At 36.5% G+C, this 21,775-nt stretch overlaps 1 protein-coding gene across 6 annotated transcripts in view; it reads right to left on the bottom strand.

Annotated features, from left to right (window-relative positions):
* ELF1 (E74 like ETS transcription factor 1) overlaps nucleotides 1–21,775 on the bottom strand; it is a 131,598-nt gene continuing 109,823 nt past the window's right edge. For all 6 annotated transcript variants that reach the window (XM_027873656.1, XM_027873655.1, XM_027873660.1 and 3 more), the window contains 7 exons: nucleotides 21,307–21,481; nucleotides 20,955–21,062; nucleotides 20,041–20,205; nucleotides 11,552–11,635; nucleotides 10,398–10,590; nucleotides 8,458–8,928; nucleotides 1–1,189 (listed from right to left, as the gene is read on the bottom strand). In XM_027873656.1, the coding sequence (XP_027729457.1) occupies nucleotides 571–1,189; nucleotides 8,458–8,928; nucleotides 10,398–10,590; nucleotides 11,552–11,635; nucleotides 20,041–20,205; nucleotides 20,955–21,062; nucleotides 21,307–21,481 (1,815 nt within the window). In that variant the 3' untranslated portion in view covers nucleotides 1–570. The remainder of the gene's footprint in view (nucleotides 1,190–8,457; nucleotides 8,929–10,397; nucleotides 10,591–11,551; nucleotides 11,636–20,040; nucleotides 20,206–20,954; nucleotides 21,063–21,306; nucleotides 21,482–21,775) is intronic.

The following is a 21,775-nucleotide window of genomic DNA, read 5'->3' as shown; positions in this document are numbered from 1 at the left end:
GCCCAGATTCAAGACTGAGCTTTTTTTTTTTCCTTTCCATTTTACATTTTGCACACCAATCCTTTGTGGCATTCTGTGTTACCAATGGAAAGCAGATGGGCAGCTGAAAGCAATCTTAAAAATATATGTCATGAAACAGGTCACTTGGTATTTGCTAGCGTTAAACTTTATACAAGTGGAATGAACATAGTTTCTATATAAACTCACTGTTGCCTTAAATTTAACTAACATATTTACACAGGAAACAGAAAAGCTATCATAATGTAGAATCAGAAAGAAGATTTAAAAAAAAAAAAAACAACTAGCAATTGAGACAAAGATCTCAAAAGAAAGCCTTCATAATATAAAATGCATGTTCCTTCATGCTTTAATTCTAAAATATGTCTTTGGAGCAGGTGCAGCATTTTTTTTGTTGGTTTTCAACATTTAACAGAAAGCACAACTAAGTTATGACTAATAACTGCCAAAATTATGGGGCTAACATTTGCTTCAGAATCAAATCCTTTATATATAACCAAAAAAATGTTGCAGTAATTTAAAAAATAAATCATCCATAATTCGTTTGGTATATTAATAAGAATGGGGCTCCAACTGTTCACTTTTCACAGCCACCTGGGGTGGGAATCCATTGGAACTTGACACCATCACCACAATGGGCTGTGGCTGCAGCTCAATATTCTGCTCTGCTTGTTCAAGGTCTTCTATCCTGGTATCTTCCACCTCCTGTTTCATCATTTCTTGTATAACAGTTTCTTTTGTGTCCTGTGCTTTGATTACTGAAGTGATCACTGTGCCTGGTGGGTGAGCAACCAGCTGTGAATTCCGAGGGGAAAAGGTCACCACAGGAGTAGTAGCACTAAAAGACGGAGATGAGGTCACACTGACTGTCCCATTGCAAATGGTCTGGACGTTGCTTGTAAGAACTTGTTGTACATGGGCAGGACTGAAAACAATAGATGAAGGAGGAGAGCCTGGCTTTGGGGACTGCAGCATGACATTTTCTTTCAGGACAGTCATAGGCTGTGATGATGGGATGGCTTGTAAAATAAATTTCTGAGATCCAGTTGCTGATGCTGGATCTGTGCTGGCTATGACTGTTGTGAGTGGCACTGTCTGGAGTGTGACTGTATGCAACTGCTGATTCCCAGGAGAAACCACCACAGGAACTTGGGTAGGAGTCTGAAGAGCCCTGTTGAAATTCCAGAACAGAAGCAAGAAAAATGAAAACACATCCAGATATAGTTAATGTCTTTTAAAATGAAAAATTATGCTTACTAGGCAGATTCTTTTTAAATGTCATTCTTTGGCAGGAATAAGTTATATAACCAGTGTGCCCCACACCCCCTTATGAATGCTGAGGGAGACACCCATTAAGACTATAAAATATAGAAAACCTGAGAAAACTTAAGTGATGATTGTTCTCATTAAAAACATTTTTTTTCACCTTATAATTCCTAAATTTCTTTTATGTTATCTTTCTTTCCACTCACATAGCCACCACCCTGATGCAGTTTCCTCATCATCCTACTGAAGCCTTCTTATTGGTCTCTGTGCCTCAAGTCTCTCCCCTCTAGAGTCCACCCTCCACCCAGCTGTCAAGTCACCTCCCCACCCCCACTCCAATTCAGTAAATTCCAATTACCTCTCAGAGCAAATGTAAAAGTGCTCTGTTTGGAATTTGAAGTCCTTCACAGCATGGCCTCTTCCTACCTTTCTAGTCTTCTTACAATTTACTAACCACCATGTACTCTACATGGTGAGTAACACCATACAGTAACACCACCAGCCTCTTTGCTGTTGCTTGCAAAAAATACTCTATCATCTCCATTCTATGGCCTTTTCAATGGCTACTCTCCATTCCCTGGAATGTTCTCTCCTCCCTTGCTCCAATCTCATTTTCTTTTCTTCCCCTCTCCAAGCAACCAGTCACCATAACTTTAAGATCACATTTTGTGGAAGGATTCTTGGATTTGCTTTTCAATTACATTAAACATATTTAATTCTGCTATCCTCACCAGATACTCATACAGTAGATCAAAAAACCTTTACTAACTACCAAATAACCAGTAACAGTATTGTTCACAAGAACATAAACTATAGAGAATCAAAATTTGGCATTTTTAATGTAAGATACAAATGTAGCAGATAAAGCTGAGAATCTGAAACTCAGCTGGGTTCCTCCCAAAGATCATTAAGTTGGATGTAAGGGTAAGTATTCTGTAGAGACAACATGTTATTCTAAATTAGCCACTTATGAAGGTAATATGATTGTTAATTCAACTAGCTAACAGCTAAGCTGTTACAAATAACTATATTACATTGTATCAATAAGATTACAAGTTTTGTGTATGTGGGTATAGGGTAAATTTCAAATTTTCAGAAATTGCAGGTATTAACTACTATATCTGATAGAAGCAGAAAAAGAAGAGGAACATCCATAGGGAATATAGTACTTTGCTACATTGTAACAAATGATTTTAGCAAGTTTCTAATCCCTAGCTGACTTCCCCTTATTACTTCGAAATAACAGTAATAGTTAATTAACAAACATTTATATAGCATTCATTATGTGCCAGGTACTTTGCTAAGGATTTTACAACTATTATCTGATTTGATCCTCACAACAACCCTGGAAGGCAGATGCTATTATGTCTGTCTTACAAATGAGGAAACTGAGAAAACAGAAGGTAAGTAATTTGCCCAAGGTCACACAGCAAAGTGCCAAGGCTGAATTTGAACTCGGGTATGTTACTAACTCCAGGCCTGGCAATTTATCCATTGGGCCACTGGCTGCCTCAATGCCAGTATGTTTCAAGGACACTTTCTCCACTTCTTGGTGTCTTTTTGTCCCCAAGGTACATTGTACTAAATTTCCATATCTGTAATATAAGCCTATGAAGATGAACAAAGAAAATTTGATGTATTGAAAACCGAATAAAATTTTTATTTGATTTGTATTAACAGCAACTCTATGTCCATTATTATGGATAGTTAAAATAGATTTCCTTTACATTATCACGTTAAACATTTTTAAATGGGTTCTATTTATTTTAGTTAAAGTGAAAGTTGTGAACCTGCAATCATATACCAGCTCTGTCACTTACTGGGTGACACTGGGCAAATTAAAATTAGTCTGAGGTCCTCAGCTTCTTCTACTGTTTAAAGTGGGGTTCTTAACTCTTCTGTGTCATGAACACCCCCTTTGGCAGTCAAGTGAAACCTATGACCCTGTTATCAGAATAATTTTTTTATTTAAATCAGATGGAAAGAAATACTAAATTTCAGTTACAGGTTAATGAAAATAGAGATGTAACTCTTTTACCCATCCAAGTTCAAAGGCCCTCTGAAATCTTATCCATGTGCCTCTTTAGAGTGCCTGGACTCAATTCTCTTTGGGGCTTCTCCAGCTCTAAACACGTGATTCTATGACATGGATTTATTTTGGAATGGAGAAAACATACAGAAGAACAAATGCTGGAAGAATGAAGGGGAATGAATGACAAGTTAAAGTAGGAGACAAAAAAGTGTATCTCAAAGTCTCCAGTGGTCTGAAACACTGGTCATCGGAAGGGACTCAAAAAACAACTGCCAAGAGCTATGGGCTTTAAAAAAAAAAAAACTTGGGGAAGTGAAGTTTCTTAGGCAAGGGGAAGGAATAGCCAGAAGTCAGATCCATACCCAGGAGTTGCACCTGTAACTTCCAACAATAAGGCTTCAAAGATGCACCAGAAACATCCAATGCCACCATCTTTGCATTTTATCTGGCATCCCTCAAAGCAGGAGGAAAAAGGAGGGGAAATAAACCAAGAGAAAAGCAAGCAATGTAGGATTCTCAAAGTCACAAAGCCTCATCCTTATACAATGTGGAAAAATTATTTGAATCCAGCAATTTAAGAGAGATACATAAAAAAGAATACTGCTAAACAGGTTATACTAAAACAGACTTAAAGTGACATGATGAAAGAGAGGTAACTTCCACCTAAGCAGCCCCAGCCTCAATTCTCTTCGACAGAGACAGAAAGGACCCACAGAGGCTCATCTAGTCAAACCCCTACCCAAATCATTTATGTCTTCTACAACATCCCTAACAAGTGGTCAACTAGTCTATGCTCAATGACCTCCTGGGACAAGTTACTCCCTTTCCTTACAAAATACTCTATTTTACTTTTATAGAGAGAAATCACCTCTCCGTAACTTCCACCATTAAACCTAGTCCTGACCTCTTGGGCCAAGGACAATAAGCCTAATTTATGACAATGCTTTCATGTATTTGAAAATTACTTCTGCACTGGCTCCTTCTAGACCACAAAAATCTTTACATCTCCTCAATCTTGTAAAAGCATTCCTTTGACTCTCCTATTCCATCAAGCTGCCATGCTATATTTAGGTTCCCTCTTACCAAACTTCTTGCTAAAGTAAACCATAATAAATATTCATAGAAATTCTTTTCATAGTTGCAAAAATTTGCAAGTTTCATGCCTATCCATTAGAGAATGGGGCAGATAGGTGGTACAGTGGATAGAGTGCCAAATCCAGAGTCAGAAAGACTTGTCAAATTCAAATCTGGCCTCACACACTTACTAACTGTATGACCTTGGAAAAGTTACTTAACCCTGTTTGCCTCAGTTTCCTCATCTGTAAAATTAGCTGGAGAAGGAAATGGCAAACTGCATCTCTGCCAAGAAAAACCCCAATGGCTAAGAGTCAGTCAGACAGGACTGAAAAATAACTGAACAACAGTGAGGGAATGGCTAAAAAATTATAGAATATGAACATAAGAAAATATTGTGCCCTGAACAATGGCCAATATGAGGAACTCAGAAATGAGATTTGTATGAACAAACAGAACAAAAAGACAACCTAGGAGAATATACTCACAATAACTAATAATAGTTACAAATAAACGAGGATAAGACTAAACTACAAAACAATTCAGATCAACTACAATAATGTACATTCCAGATAACTAAAGAGAACAATTTTTTTCCTACACTCTGAAAAGTGGTGGTGCACAAAGTAGAGAATTTTGTCCACTTCCTTAACTAGGTCAGGAGTGAGGAGGGGAGAAAAGAGAAAACTACAGGGAATGATTTATTGGAAAGTAGTTATTATAAAAACGCATAAAACATTTTTAAAAGCAATCTATACTCAACTGTTGCTCTTCCTAACCCACCAATATCCATCCTTCTCAAATCTCTTACAGTACGGCTCCCTAACAATGCTTCTACTTGAACTGCCTTCTCAAGTCATTAATTATATCATTATTTCCAAATCTATAGACCTGTTCTCATTCCTCATCCTTCTCAGCTTCTCTGCAGCTTAACCATTACTGACTATCCTCAGCTTCTGGATATATTCACCTCCCCTGTTTTGCACGAGGCCGTTCTCTCTTGATTTTCCTCCTTCATCTTTAACTATTTCCATCCTTTTCTGATTGTCTTTACTTCATAAAAAAAAAAGTGTTGGCCTTTATACAAATGTCTCTAGGTGGAAGGATAAAAAAAATTAGCACATTGCTAACTGTAGAAAGTATACATCATGTAACTGGAATGACTAGTTTTGAACACCCTGTAATATAGTTGTACCCTCAGCAACTGTTATTTATAAGAATATTTGCCCCTAAATTAAGTGGTCCTGATAGCAATAATGACAGTTCTTGGATCTACTTTTCTAAAAATGTTCTGATATTCAAATCTGTGAGCTGTCTGTCACTTTTTGCTACTATTTTATCAGGTTCCTAAAGCTTGAATGACTCTTCTGCAAGAGACACCTCCTCCCTCCTAGTTCACTACACATCTTCTGTGGATTCAAAAGCCAAAACCAATGCTTTTGGAACCGTGTAAAGTATAAAACAAAAACAAAAAGTATAAAATCTCAAAGGACTATACTATAACTAAAATTTATGAGCTTTAATCATAGGTACTTTTTAATTTTTTAATTAAAGAGACTTTCTTTTTCCCTCAATTCAATCAACTTTTAAGCTCCATATATGCAGGAATCTCTCAAGAAGAGCTGGGAGCAAGAAGAAAAATAACAAAAATAACAAAGAAAGAAACAATAAAATAAATTAGAATTTTAGAAAATACTGCTTCATATAAGTAAACAGGAAATTTAGCATTCATTACCCTAAAAAGCTAAAATCAGAAATAATCTCTAAAATAAAATGAGGTAAATTAATGGATGAGAAATCCATAATGAGTTGGAGAAACTGAAATATTTTGGGAACATTCTTCACATTTGGAATTGATATTCTAGAAAGTTTTTGTCAGACCAAGTATGACCCAATATGACAATTATGTTATTTTAACTTTTGGCACAGAATTTTACTATCATAGTAAGTGCAATATTCCACTTCTCTTTGAAAACTAGGATTTATTCTCAAGATCTAAGAAGAAATATTTTTATTATGCTTAAAAGGAGAATTGAAGAAACAGATAAGCAAATGACTAGCCATGGCCACTGTATCCCCAAAAAGCACAAACATTCCCAAAGGTTCAGAATGCCAAGAGGTGAAGAAGAGGGAACAGCACACACTCACTAACCATTCAATCAATTGCCAAGAAAACCAATAACTCCTTTTAAAAAAAAAAAACCTCCAAAAGTAAAAGGAAGAAGGGACAGATGAGTACTCCATAAATAACACAGTTTTCATTCCTGTTCAACTAAAATCGAAAGAATCTGACTTTCCTCTCACTTCTAAGTCAATTAAGTTAGTTTCCCAGCATCCAATGTTTAAAAGTTTATCACTCAAAATGAGGTTGAAATCTTTCAATATTTTAATCATATAGTGCCACTTTTTAATCAGCCAATCAAATAAGCATTTATTAAGTAAGAGTCAGCTAGGTAGCAGGCACCAAGTAAGGTATAAGGGATAAAAGCACAAAAATCAAGCGGTTTATCTTCTATCGTTTAGACAACATATCCTTGCTCAAAAAAATCTTTGTTAAAATGAGCCTAAAAATATGATTCTTGCATAGATACTCTGGCTTAGAATATCACAAAATGAAGTTAAATTTGCACACTAGCTTCAAAGTATTATTCACCCTCAATTCCACAACTGAAATTAGTTTAAATCAAATGTTGATTCTACAGATCTAAAATTTATATACTGAACTGATCTGAAACACACAAGTGTGGGAATCTAAAGAAATCTTTTCATCACCAAAATAGTGTAAAATAATCCACAATTTTTTTTTTCACCAGAAACAGTTATCTTTGGGCTCAAAGACAGTTGAACCATGGAAACAGACAACAGTTTAAGCAAAATAACAAAGCCACACTAAAAGATCCAGTTGTCTTATCTTCTCCCCTTCTTTTCATTCCCCAAATCTACAAGGAAATGTCATGCTGCTTCCCTTATTTATACAAAAGATTAGTCCAAACAGAAATGGACTTTTTGCCACTGTGCTGGTTCACATCTTATCTGGGACAGGGAGGAAAATCTTTCAGATATTTAAAAAAAATTTTTTTCTTTCAACTCCTACTGAATAATTAAAAAATCCTCTGTAAATGAAAGGAATATAATGCAACCCTAGTTACCAACCCCTAATTATATGATCATCTAGTTTACCTGGACCATTTAGCAAAGCTATAATGTTATCTCTCCACCAAAAAAGATCATCTTGGGATTAAATATAAATTGAAAAGGCTCTCAATAAGGGTAATTTATAAGGATATGTTGTTATTAAGTCCTTTTTTGGTCATGCCCAACTCTTCATGACCCTATTTGGGATTTTCTTGGCAAAGATACTGAGGTGATTTGCCATTTCCATCTCCAGCTCATTTTAACAGATGAAGAACTGAGGTAAACAGGGTAAAGTGACTTGCCCAGGGCCATGCAGCTAGTAAATGTCTGAGGCCAATTTGAACTCAGGAAGATGAGTCTTCCTGACTCCAGGCATGAGCATTATTCACTGGACCACCTAGCTGCCCAAAATTAAGCCACTTACCCAGGGTCACACAGCTGCTAAGAGGCTGGATTTGAACTCAAGTCCTTCCTGACTCGAGGCCCAGTGCCCTATCCACTGAGCCACCTAGCCACCTGTAAGGCTATGAATGCCTGTTTTGCTTGATCCTCATCAGTTCTATCTGATGCAAAGGAAACCTTCTAAGCTTTGTATATGGATTTTTATGTATTTGTATCATACCTAGTCTGGTTTAATCCAGGTATGTTAAGTTGTACTAGGAAGGATAGGTAAAACAATAAACTAAAAAATGAAAATCATGTAATTATACCAGATTGATACTTGTGGTAGGTACAATATCCTAAATACCTGCCTAGCCCGCCCCCTTCCCTCTCACCCCCATGCAACTTAGGCTAGCCCTAAAAATGATAAGATTTATGGCCTCTATAATCTGGCTTGAGGTCTACATAATTTCAGACCCCGCCACACATGTACAAATAAGGCCTAATAATCTACTGTTCAATAGTCTATAATTAAGTAACCTATTTATTACCTAATATTTTGAAGAGAAGAATTTAATGTTTCATCTTGCATATTACTGGTTACAGCTCCTTGACCTTCTGGAACAGCTTGTATTGGCTGCATAAGGTGAACAGTCCGAAAGAGCTGGACAGGATGTGGAGCCTGTGATGACTGAACTGTCCTCACAACCTCAGGCGACAGACCAGACAGGTGTGTCTGTGTGGCTTCCCCAGGCTCTTTGGGTTTTGCAGATTTAGAATTCCCTGGTTTCAGAACAGTGGTGGATCCTCCCTTTATCCCTGGACTTGAAGACACTCTGGATTTGCTGGGTTGGTTTCTACTAGAAGTGGTTGTTGAAGATAACAATGATGGATCTGAAGATTCTAAACTGGAACTTGGATCTTCATCATCTATGTAAATAAGGTCTTTTGGCATTTCCTTAAATTGATATACCAAGCGCTGACCTTCCACTTTAGCCAAAATACCCCTTTGGTAATAGTACCTATTTCAATAAAAAGAAAAGTCTGATTGAATAAAAAGTTATTAAAAACATTATTCACAACACAGGAATTCTGGCACATTTTTAAAAAAACTGTTTTCTGGGAAAAATCAGAAGCACTGGTTTTAATTAGGCCACTATGATCATTACAAAGACATTATTTCTACATGCACACAGAAAGGATTACCAACCTAAAATTGATTCCCGATAGAGGCAATGAATCCAGGATATAAATTATATCAGTCTCTAGATTCACACCTCTCCATCTCCTTGTTGCCCTGCCTTTTTGCTATTTCACAGCTTATATTAAGTTCCAAAAGACTGTGGTAACAACAGGATAATCTCAAGAATGTCAACTTGACTATGATTAACAGCTATAACATAAGGATTCATACAGAAAGAAACTGAAGCTAACAACACAAAAAAGAAACATGAGAAATACTGATAAATATGGATTTTCTGGACTTTCCCTTGGTTCTGTTATTAGCAGAATTGCTTAGATTCTATTGTTAGATAAACCTAGAAACCTAGACAACAAATGTTCATTTTTAGGCTTAAAATTCTTTCCTATGTAAATGGCATTAACTCATAAATATATACCTATATAGCAAACAGTGTGATTCATCATGTTTGTCATTAGCTTTATTAAAGGATAATCAAATCCCTTCACATCCAAAAAACCTGTTTCAGAAAAAAAAAAACATGATTTATTTTACTAATTTAACATGCTGTTACTTATAAAATTTATAAAATTCCAGTAGAAGTGATCCAGATGAACTAAATATCTTTAAAAAAAAAGATAACTGTAAGTTTTAATATAGTTTAAAAAGGCTAAAAAATAATATAACCCACTGTCATTTTATCTCCTTCAAATATAGCATCAACACTGAAATTAAAAGCAAGTTTCTACAGTGAGATGATAATTTTGATTAATAATTGTTTGATAGCTAAAATATTAAACTTTGCATCTAACACATTTCTTTGAATACAGTAATATAAATGTTGTATTTAAAAATCAAATTACCCCGTGGTAATCACATCTTACTCTATATGCCATTTCATTTTGCCTTTGTGCTGATACGGCTTAATGGTGCAAGATTTTAGAACACTGTGGTTGATTCATAATTCCTGTGAGGACCACAGCCCAGAATTTTCTGACCCCTATACAAACAAAATGTCAACCACAACTTCTTTGCACAACATTTCCTGTTTTTAAGGAGAAAAGCAGGACTAGGACACAAAACTGATTAAGTGCACCATCTCATAGGACATAAGAGTATTATTATAAAAGCATCACTTCCTTTCCCCAGAAAAAAGATCTTAATATTTCAATTTAAACATATGTTGTTTTCTACAATTAATATTACTTTTAATACTTAAACATATCTTACACTGATACTTTATTATTCTGAAACATATCCATTTTTAGCTTTCAGTAAACAGGTACAACAAATTATTAAAACTTAACATACCTGAGAGCTCTTCCCATAGTTTCGTAATTCATATCAGGTTTGTTTTTGTGTTTCCCCCATAACTTAGACACAGCTTTAGAATCCACTAGTTTAAAAATTCCTTTTTCCCTCTGAGTCCACTTGATGTATTTGGGACAGGTAGTCTTGTCCTGAAGAAGCGCTAATAAGAACTCCCAAAGATAAATTGTATTTCCTGAAACAAAGGTTTGGTTTGGTTTTTTCTGGGTTTTTTTTTTGTTTTTTTTTTTCCCATTTTTCCCCCTAGCATCATCAACAACAACAGCAGCAACAAAAATCTTTCAGAAGAAGACAATGGCATAATTTTTTTTAATTAGACTAGGAAAAGCAGTCTAGGATTCTGGTCCCAGTTTGCTATTTCTTTGGCACTTGACCTGAGTTATGTATGTCACTTCATGGTTTAAAACACAGAACTGGACTAAGAAATTTATAGACCTCATCCAGCTCAAAAAAATCTGTAAGTTTACCAAATTGAACTTGAAAGTAACATCCATATGATGACTTTTCATTAGACTTTCACTAGTAACTCAACAGTTACACTGGTTTAGTATCCAATATAGTTACAGTTGAATTTTAAGATTCTGAGAGATCTTGGGAGTGATGACCTCAGAACAAAGCCTTATTTGCTGGTTTTATTTTTATTTTTAATGGGGAAAAAAGTATCCTAGATAAAGCATAAAAAACAATTGTTGCAAAATTTACATTTAAACTATGGAAGCTACTCTGACAGTTATAACCTGCCTGACCAGCCTTAACACTCTGCCTCATCTTCAATTTGCTACATTAGAAATGAACAGATGGGAAGATATTTGCGAAAGTAGTACCAACACTGTTATTTACGGAAAAGCATCTCTAATTTGAAAATGCAATTCGTTGAACAGTTCTTCCAAGAGCCCCATCAGTAGGCTGAAGAACAGGTTATTCTGATAACAGGGAAAGTCAGACAAAAAAGGGATTTCTTTGGTTTTATTTTCCTTGATAGAAAGTGGCAACTTATCATGAACATGTGGCAGTAGTGAAACTCATTTCAGCGTGTCAGGAAAGCTGTTGGACTTATTCCTTCTGTTATTCCAAAAGCTTTTCAATTCTGAGTGCTGTCTGACAAGTACATATTATAACTAACTTGTAGTACTTACCCTTCCCATCTTTGTTTTTCTTCTTCAAAGATATATTTGGTGTAGTAGCTGGGGAATCTGGTCGAGGTGGTTTAGTTTTTCTCCCTGAAACCAAGCCAATGATATGTAAATCCCTTTTGAAAATTCCAAGAAAAAAGGACAGATCATTTTCATCTCATCTTTTGATATACTGCATAAAATGTCAGGGTCATCAATTTCTTTCTAAATAGTTCATGTGATTCAGAACGCTCACTGTCTTGGGGTGGGGGAAAAGAGAGAGATGGGGAGAAAATGTGGAACTCAAAATCTTGTGGAAGTGAATGTTAAAAACTGAAAATTAATGAAGAAATTTAACAATTCAAAAAAATTGTTCGTATTTTTGTCAAAAAAAATTTACATTCATTTACTATAAAGAAAATCATTTTCACAAAAGTGAACATAAGAATGGATACAGATATAACATTTCAGAGTCAAAACAGCTACTGAACTAGGGAAAGGATCCAATAAAATGATCTTAGACAAAAGTTACTCAAATTTCAGTTTTATCTCCTGCAAAACCTGCAAGACTCACGTTTTTACTTCAGAACACTACTGAAAGTTCTTTACTGTACATGTAGAAGCACATGTGTTTTCTGATACACTGATATTTCTCTCTTTGAGCTTTAAATCAGTTTGGACTCAAAATGAACCAATCCACTTCTGATTTCAATACACCAGTTTATTCTGTCTACTGTTTATGGAAGTTCCTCAGTGGCAGAAAGAGATTTCAGTTTCAATTTTCTCTTTCCTAATAAGTACCTAATACTATCATCTACGTTAATTTAGTAGAAACTCAGAAACTGCTGTGGACTGATTGACACTTCCTAGCACTCCATAAGTATTTAACAATCCACAGCATTTTTTTCCACTCATCTTTCAATTCACTAGGCAACAACTTGTAGTGTATCCTGACAAACAAATTTGTATCACATTAAAAGCAATGTTGTAGCGGCTGATAAACTAGTTCTGTTTCAGATCCCTATTTAAAATCTTGTCTTGCAATATACATACACATAAATACACACACACACACACACACACATTTCCTTGCAATTCCATAAACTATGAGCAAATGTTTAGGGAAATCTGAAGGAATATTCCCTATATAGAGTATGGGAAGACCCACCTAAAGTAAGACTAGGCCTTCAGATATTTTTACCATGGTAGGTTTTTACAAGGGTGAGTGTGGTTCTAATTGGACAAAGGTCATCTAAGTATTCATATCACACAAGTAAGAGAAAAGTGTGGAGGTTATGCCAGAGGGAAGGAGTAGATGGGCTGTAGAAACCAGAATAACAAAAGTTTTTCTGGGATCAGCTAGGTGGGGGGAAGGGTAGATGACGGAAATAAGCAGGACAGAAAATATCTCTGTGGCTCCTTCTGAAGAATCCCAGATCCTTCCTTTTATAAGGTGCTCCAGGAAATGGTATCTCTCAGATTTTTCAGCAAACACTATCTCCCCACCTATCTGTTCTCTGATAGATGCTAGGCTCTGAGAATATTTAAATATTTGGACGATAGCCTCACCATGGGATAAACAAATACTACCTCCTCTTTCAAAAAATGTAGCTCCACCTCAGGTTGTAACCTGCTCTTTTTTTTTTCCTTCTGTTTTGTTTTGTTTCTTCTTTCTTGTGGTTCCTCCTATTGGTTCTAATTCTTCCTTAAAACATGACTAATGTAAAAATATGTTTAACAGAAATGTATATGTAGAGCTTCTATCAGATTGCCCGCCGTCTTGGAGAGGGAGGTGGGGAGAGAGAGGGAGAAAAGTTTAAAACTTAAAAGCATATGGAAGTGATTGTTGAAAACTAAAAATAAATTAACAAAAAAATTAAATTAAATCAATTAAAAAAAACAAAGAAAATACTAGGCAAATGATTAGCAGGCAGAGTTCAGAAAAACCTGGAAAGACTTATATGAACTGATGCTGAGTAAAATAAGCAGAACCAAGAGAACACTGTACACAGTAACTGTTACATTGTACAATCACTAACTGACAGACTTACCTCTTCTCAGCAATGCAAGAATCTAAGATAACTCTAAAAGACTCATGACAGAAAATGCTATCCACATCCAGAGAAAGAACTTCGGAGTCTGAATGCAGATGGAAGCATACTATTTGCTCTCCCTTTCTTTCTTTATTGTGTTTTGTCTCTTCTTTTTCATGGTTCCACCTATTAGTTCTAATTCTTGTTTACATCATGACTAATGTGAAAATGTTTAATATGAATGTATATGCAGAGCCTATATCAGATTGTATGCCGTCTTGGGGAGGGGAGAGAAGAGAGGGTGGAAAAAAATTTAAAACTCCAAATCGTATGGAAGTGAATGTTGAAAACTAATAATAAATAATTTTTTAAAAAAAAGAATACTGAGGGCCTCAGTTCAAATTCTGCCTTAGAGTATTTATTTACTCCAGATGAATCACAAAATTTCACCACATCCTTTATGATCATAGCCGGAAGGTTCAGAGGCCAACTAGGGCAGCTCTTTCACTTTAAGAGTGAGGAACCCAAGGCTGGTATTATACTAAGGGAGGATACATAAAAATAAAATGATTTGTACATTCACTGAGTCATTGCCAATTCTTTCCAATTCTAAATTCTATGGACTATAGATTATGGTAGGGAAGCTAGGTGGCTCAGTGAATAGAGCACTGGGCCTGGCATCAGGAAGATGATTTCCTGAGTTTACATCTGGCCTCAGACACTCAGTAGCTATGGGAACCCTGGGCAAGTCACTTAACCCTGTTCGCCTCAGTTTCCTCATCTGTAAAATGAGCTGGAGAAGGAAATGGCAAACTACTCCAGTATCTCTGCCAAGAAAGCTCAAATGGGGTCACAAAGAGTTGGACATGACTGAAAATGACTTCAACAACAACAAAAACGAGAGTCACGAAGAGTCAGTCCAACACAAGTGAAAAACAACTGAATAACACAAACTACAGTATAAAAATGCAACCACCCAGCAGAGTTTGACTTTGTTTATTTTCTTCTAGGGTTGATGGTGGGAAGTAAGAAAGAAAATAATGATTCAAACACTGGTGTTAATTGAGTTAATCAAATTATAATTAATACCTAGCTGAGAACTTCCCCCAAAAAAGAAAAAGGAATTCCAGGAAGGAGCAGTAATTTTACAGCATGGCATACCAGGCAAGAGTGAGGAGCACCAGGGGGTAGAAGAAGATATATAAAAGGGCAGTGAGAGGACTGTGAAGAACCCATTGCTTCACTGGGCTTTCAATGACGCTATACTCAAACTGTGCAAGGAAATTATGAAAAATCGATTGACTCTCTTTAAAGACAAAAGTATTTCAATAGAATATCAAGTGTAACAACAAAGGAACTCGGACAGACCAAAGTGTCCAAGGCAAGCTGCTCATTCACTAGGTCTAATCTTCCAAGAGAAGGCCTCTGGGAGCAACGATGCCCAGGAGAGGAGCGGGGCAAAACAAGTTCTGTGCTGACTGGAAGACAAAAAAGTAATGAAGGCTGTATGCACTGGAACATAACCAAACAGCTCCTCATTTTTCAATGCCTTTATGATCTGGCAAGAACACAACTGAGAATAACACAGAGAAACTCATTAGTAAAAGCTGAACATGGTCAGGATGTGTGAGCAAAGGATTCAATTCAGGCAGAAAAAGGAAATGCCATAAGGGCCTTTTAATGTCTAAGTGGTAAAACTATCAGGGCTAGGCCAGCCTTTTTAAAGTCTAAGAGCACTGTAGGTGAAAGAAAGTAAAAGTTTCATAAGAATAGGCAGAAAAGCTAAGATTTGGTTACAAGTACGGATTGTTAACAACTGGGTCTAGTGACAGACATACTGTATACTCTTTGGATATTTTATTTCTTTAAATCTTGCTATTCATTTTCTCTTGGGCACTATATTGTAATTATAAGGAACAAATTAAATATTTAGATTTATTTTAATAAAGTATTTTAATAAGAAAGTAGAAATTGAACTATAGACTAAATAAATATTAAGTCTCAACTAGCCACTCCTGAGGAAAAATCTAAATGTCCACATCATGTCAGCTACCCGAATTCCAGACAGCACTCAAGGGGCATTAATTAGCCTTTAGAGGATATTCCTTGAATATACATCGTTAAGTCAGAGTCAAAGATATACCTTACCCACTTCACAATTTTACCTAAAATCACAGAATTCCTAACTGAAAGGGACCTGAGCAATCACCTAGCTCAACCACTACCTGAAGGGCGAGTTCTTTCTACAACACCCCTGAGAAAGGATTCTCCAACTTCTATATGAATACTTCCCATCCTGCCAGAGATCAGAGCAATCTTTTTCAGGGAACCTCAAGAGCTCAGGTGGAAAAAAAACGCCATAGCTCATTTTGCTGCTCCAGGGACCTAGGGTAATCTTGTGAGCCAACTTCTCTAGTTCTGGGGCATAAGCCTCCTGCCTAGTGAGGAATCTGGCTCACTTCCTAGAATAGAGAAGGAAATTAATTGTATGAAATACAGAACAGAGATCACCTTTCCTCCCTAAATCATATACCGGACTCTACCTGAGAAGTTCCTTCTTATCTCTTCACTTTTCCTTAGATGCCCCAGTGAAGTGGTTGCACAGTAAATTGGACAGAAATATGGGCAAAGTTTCACAGCAATGCAACTAAGGATTAACTTAAACATTTAAACATCACTAAGTTAACAAAGCAAAAAAGATATATTAGGTACATATCACTGTGTACACTCATAATTTAAAGAGAACAGCTTAAATATTCCTGAAGGTATTTAAAAAGCTAGATGTGATGTGTGTGTGTGTGTGTGTGTGTGTGTGTGTGTGGGTGTGGGTGTGTTTGTTTCAAGTTTCAAAGACTGTACAAAGACTAATACTTTTATCATTCTAATATTTTCTTTTTTTCCCAGTCTTTTTTTTCTTTCATGTTTTTCCTTTATCACTTTTATTTGTTTTTAAAATCATTTTTTGGCTCGCTTTTTAATCTCCTGTTTTAGCTCTTGAATTAGAATTCTTAATAAACTTTATTAAATCTGCATTTTTCTTTGAGGCTTTACTTACAGATGTTCTGGAGTCATTCTCTTTTTCTGGGTTTGTGTTTTGAGCTTCCTCTACCACCATAGTAACTCTTTATATTCAGGGTTTTTTTGGTTTGTTTGCTCATCCTCCCAGCGCACTTCTTGACTTTGAACTTTATATTTGAGATGGGCTCTGTTTACTTCTGAGGGGGGCAGAGATAGGGGTTGAAGAGGGTTGTCTGATGTAAGTTTCTGCTACTTTCACAACTCAGTCTGAAGGCCTATAGATTTTTGCTCCTTCCAAAGTGGTATGATTCCCAGGAGAGCTCTACAAGGTCCTGACCCAGGTCTAGATTTGCTGGCTATGTATGGTTGAGTTTCAGTAGAAAGTTGCTGGACTCAGTCACTATTAAGCCCGGTGGGAGGTTCTGCAGGATAAGAGTGACTGAACTGCTGGCTCTTCTTTGGTCTCTTGCCCTTGGTTATTCCAGTGCAGGCTTAGTGCTGGGCCAAAAGTTGGAACTGAGTCACTGATCCGCTCCTGGATTCAAAGCCACATAGCTACATTACTGGAACTTGTTTTGTGCTCAGTACTCAGCTAGGGCCCTACAGTCCTCTCTGTGCTGTGATGCAGAAGTAGGTGAGGGGTGCAGATTATACCCATTTACTAGTTCAGGGGTTCCCTGAGATCTCTATCCCAGAGTTTGCTCCTATCTTGCTGTTGTTGTCACCATGGTTGCTGCTACCATACCATACTCTCCTGGCCAACATCCAGCCCAGCAGACCTCTCTATCTTCCTAAGTTGCCCTGAGTAGGAAAAAATGATTACCTGACTTTTTCTTGGCTTTCCTAATCAGAATTCAGTCTGGCACGTTTTCTAAGTTGTTATGGAGGAAGTGTGCTGGGAAAGCTAGGCAAAAATGATGACTATCATTCTGCCATCTTGACTCTACCCCATTGCCTCTATCATTCCAGAGATCATCAATTAGATGTGACAATCATTTGCTAATATTAAAGATAACAGCAATTATTAATGAGGAAAAGAAGGCAACATTTCCTCTGTCACTGTGATAGTTTGAATCAGTTAATTCCAACATTTGTTTCCTGGTAAGCATGATGTAGTTGACTGAGTGCTAGGCTTGGAATCAGGAAGACCTGGGATCACCTCTTGCCTCCAACACTATGGGCTTTTTCAGAGGGAGGTAAAGGAAAAAGAGTGTGCCCAGTGGATCATACCACCATCACTACTTCAACTTCCACCTCCCTTCAGATCCTGGTGGCAGCATCCCAGGACCCAGAACCCAAAATCCCAGGGAATGCAGTCCCACACACCTTCCCCATCATCACCACCAATCTCTGCTTCCAGCCATCATCCAGGGAGTCAAGACTTATGCAGAAGGGGAACACTATTACTCCACCAACAATTATCACCTATGGGCAGATACCCCTAGAAAGAACTCCAAGAGCCCAGGAAGAGTAGTGTCCCCAGACCACCAGTCGTTCTCCCAATATAGCAGCCCTGCAGCCATCATTTGGGGGAGTAAACTGTAGAGAAAAGGTACTTGATCCCCACCACCACCAACTGAAAGCCAATTACCATAAGTGTGACAGACAAGCCAACCTAGCTGAAGCAGCAAAAACATCTTGAATGATCAATGGGAGATGGATTGCATGTTCCAAGAGAATCAAACCAATGCCATCAACTCTACAATCACTTTCCCCTTGGACCCTAAGACGGCTCAGAATTCAGAGTCCAAGAGCCCAGGAAAGTACAAAATCTCCCAGATTACCAGTGTGTTTGAAGCTCAACCATCATCAACCCTTATGGAGAAGGGAACTCACATTTATTAAACTCATATTATTTTTCCTTTGATTTTTATAAAACATGGAGGAGGGGTAGGTATATAAGGGAATTTGGCAGGTATCCCTCCAAACATTGCTTTTTTGTTTTTTTAAGTTGGCTGTTATATTTCAGTTCTAGGAGACTTTAAAACAGCCAACACTAGAGGGATAAAGAAGAAAGACAGGGGTAGGGGTTGAGGGGGGCCATGGGGTGGGGAAGCGAGTTACTGAGCAAGAAAACATTTTGTTCAGAAGTACGTGTGCCACACAGTTGAAAAAAGAGACAAGCAGCAGAATGGACCTAATCTGAGTGGAATATTTTGATGAAAGACTGGTCAAGCTCTAGGATTCTCTTACATGGATGCCAATCAAAGAAAAGGCATCATCTAAGGGAGAGAATGTAATAACGGAATAGTTCGAAAACCACAAGAACTATTTGAAAATAATCTTTGCTAGCATTAAGAAAGGCAAACTTGATAGCATTATCACAGAAAAGGCTAACAATGAACAAGCCTGTCTGCTGCCTTATTACAAAAAGGAGATGTCTCTTATAAGGTATGTTTAAAAAAAAAATATGCACCATACCTCTACCCAATCTTTCAGTTTCTCTTTATGTACATTAAGTAGGCTTATGTTTATACCAGTATGCTTATGGTTCCTGTGTTTTTGGTCATAATTCCAGCCAAAACTAACATACTTTTCTTTTTCTTTTAAAAGATTTGATTGTTTGTCATTCAATTGGTCGGGTACAATTTTTTTTTAATAACTTTTTTTAATGAAGGTAGTCATCTCCACCTCCATAAGATTTTAGTATGACCTAATAAATTATGGGAAAAGCCTACTCAGTAGCTTGGTATGACTTTAACCTGTGGTGTGCTTCGAAAAAAAAAAAAAAACTGCTGTTGACATGCAAAATCTTATTTAACAGCATGCCTCAACTAGCAAAAGGCAAGGGCTGAAGCAGGTCCACTGAGTGAAAAAAATTCTCTAATTTTCCATATGGTAAACAACAGCTTAGTTATAATTCTTCCATTAAAACTCTGATCTAATTTTTTTTTAATTATTGAGAAGGATTTTGTTATAATTTGTCTTTTTAAAATTACGATGCACCATCAGCACAAAGCTTGAAATGATGTGATTATAAGGCTCAATTCAACAATTAGATACTCTTAAGAGTGTAAGAAACCTTAAAAATATTTTATATTAAAATATATTTTAAATAAATATTTTTAAGTAAGCTAGAGTGGCAGAAAATGCATTATCAAGTCTGATAATTGTTCTCCAATGAGAAAAGCTCGAAATTAAGAATGAAAATCATTGGAATCAAAGTTATATAAGGCCATTTCCAAGAAAGAAAGCCAAAGACAATGACTAACTGTCTATAACCTATCTGAGAGGAGACTCCAAAGCCAAGAAGTGATATTGCTGAATTACTGACTCAAATAGGGATTGAGTTACCCTAATATGTTTGTACCAGCACAAGACTAATGAATAAAATAAAAAAAATTCACATTTCTTTTAGTTTCTGGAATCTGACTTCTGAGCTAATGTAAGGAAGAATTTAAAGTTAAGTAATGAAGGATATAATGCCACAACAAAAACAATATCAAAATGATTTAACCTCACCTTTTTTTCTCTTAGGTTGTTCTGGTATTGTAGTTTCTGGGGATTCCACATAGGTATCTTGAATTTGATGTGCTTCCATCACTTCAGGAATCCCATCCAAGGTGACAGAGACATGGGTAATGGGTGCAACAACAATCTCATCCTCAGATGAGGCAAATATATTAGCTAAGGGAAATAAAGTTATGATTACCTCTAGTGAAGATAAAGGCCAATAATTTTTACTTCCATAGGAAAAACTAACTAGGGTGAAAAAAAAACTGTAATTACCAACTTAACTTTCCAAGCTTCACTAACATTCTTGGAGGAATGCCTGAAGTACATAATAAAGCATGGCAAAAAATGATGCACTAAAGTGAAAACAGAATGTTATAAGCAGAATTTGGATATATTCTCATATATGGAATACTACCTATATAATGTTAGCTATTTATACAAATTACTACCAAACCTCCAAGAATTATGTCCATATAAATCTGTATTTTAAAAAAATTCAGCTAAGAAACCTCCATCATTTTTATATTGAAGACTTCATTTCAAAAATTATGATACACCTTTCTGAACAAAAAACCAACACCATACACGCAAAACACTGTCCTAGATAAATTTAATGTATGTTAAGAGGGGTACCACAATTAACACTGTGTTGTTCTAGAAAGTGTCACCAAAGACAGGATATTTAGAGAAGGAAGGGAAGCAGAGATAAGCAATTAACCAAAAAAAAGTGAATATTTCTGCCTTTATTTAGAAATACAACAGATATTTATCAAGCACATGATATGTGTAGGGAAGACATCATGCTAGATGAGACGGATACAGCTAACGCACTCAAGTAACTTCAAATTCTGCTAGAGACAAATACTTTTTACTAAGGATACCCATAAACTCGTATTATACGAGTTATTCTAAAAACTTACACATTCTTTTTTCATCCAGCATTGGGCCTGGGGAGTCCATATTGAGGAGAGCCTCAGCAGCTTCAATCGTTTCAATAGTTTCATCTCCATTATGGCAGGAAGCTTCAACTACAAGACAGATAAGTTAGGTGAAACTGGCTTGAGATCATTCTTACCTTATAAAATTTAAAAGATGCTTATTTCTTATATTTCTTTTTTCCATAAAAGAATATATTTTACTCTTGTTTAACGTAAGCTTCACGTTGGAATTATACATCTACCCCAGTGGTCTCCAAGCTTTTTGGATCACAAATCACAATCATGGAACCCACCCTTCCAAAACCACAAGGTCACAGACATTATGGTCACTCACCTGTAAGAGTGATATCATCATCATCAATAATTTCTTCCTCAGCGACATCCAATGAACTCTCAGTAATCATATCACTATGCTCATCCACACAGGCTAGACCAGCATACCCATTGAGGATATCTGCACCAGGAACATGTTCCACAATAACAGCTGGGAAAATAGCAGGATCACCAAGCTAAAACAGAAAAGAATAATCCTTTTAGAAAAGAAGAATTAACAATGATTAATTCTAATTTTACTGGATAAAAATTGAAAGAACACTTTAAAAGCAAAGATCAATTTAGTGCTGATGTTATCAGCCTACACACTATTCTAACTTTTCTAACAACACTCCCTTCTAGTAAATCAGTCAATAAGCTTTTACTGAGTGCCTACTGTGTGCCAGGCAGCACTGTGCTAAGCATCGGGGATGGGGCTTACAAAGAAAAGCAAGACGGTCCCTGCTCCCAAAGAGCTCACCTAATCTAAT

The sequence above is a fragment of the Vombatus ursinus genome, unplaced genomic scaffold (assembly GCF_900497805.2).
Source record: "Vombatus ursinus unplaced genomic scaffold, bare-nosed wombat genome assembly UNPS02014802.1, whole genome shotgun sequence".
Taxonomy (NCBI): domain Eukaryota; kingdom Metazoa; phylum Chordata; class Mammalia; order Diprotodontia; family Vombatidae; genus Vombatus; species Vombatus ursinus.
The sequence above is the reverse complement of the archived record's forward strand: the minus strand, read 5'-3'. Positions and strand labels throughout refer to the sequence as shown.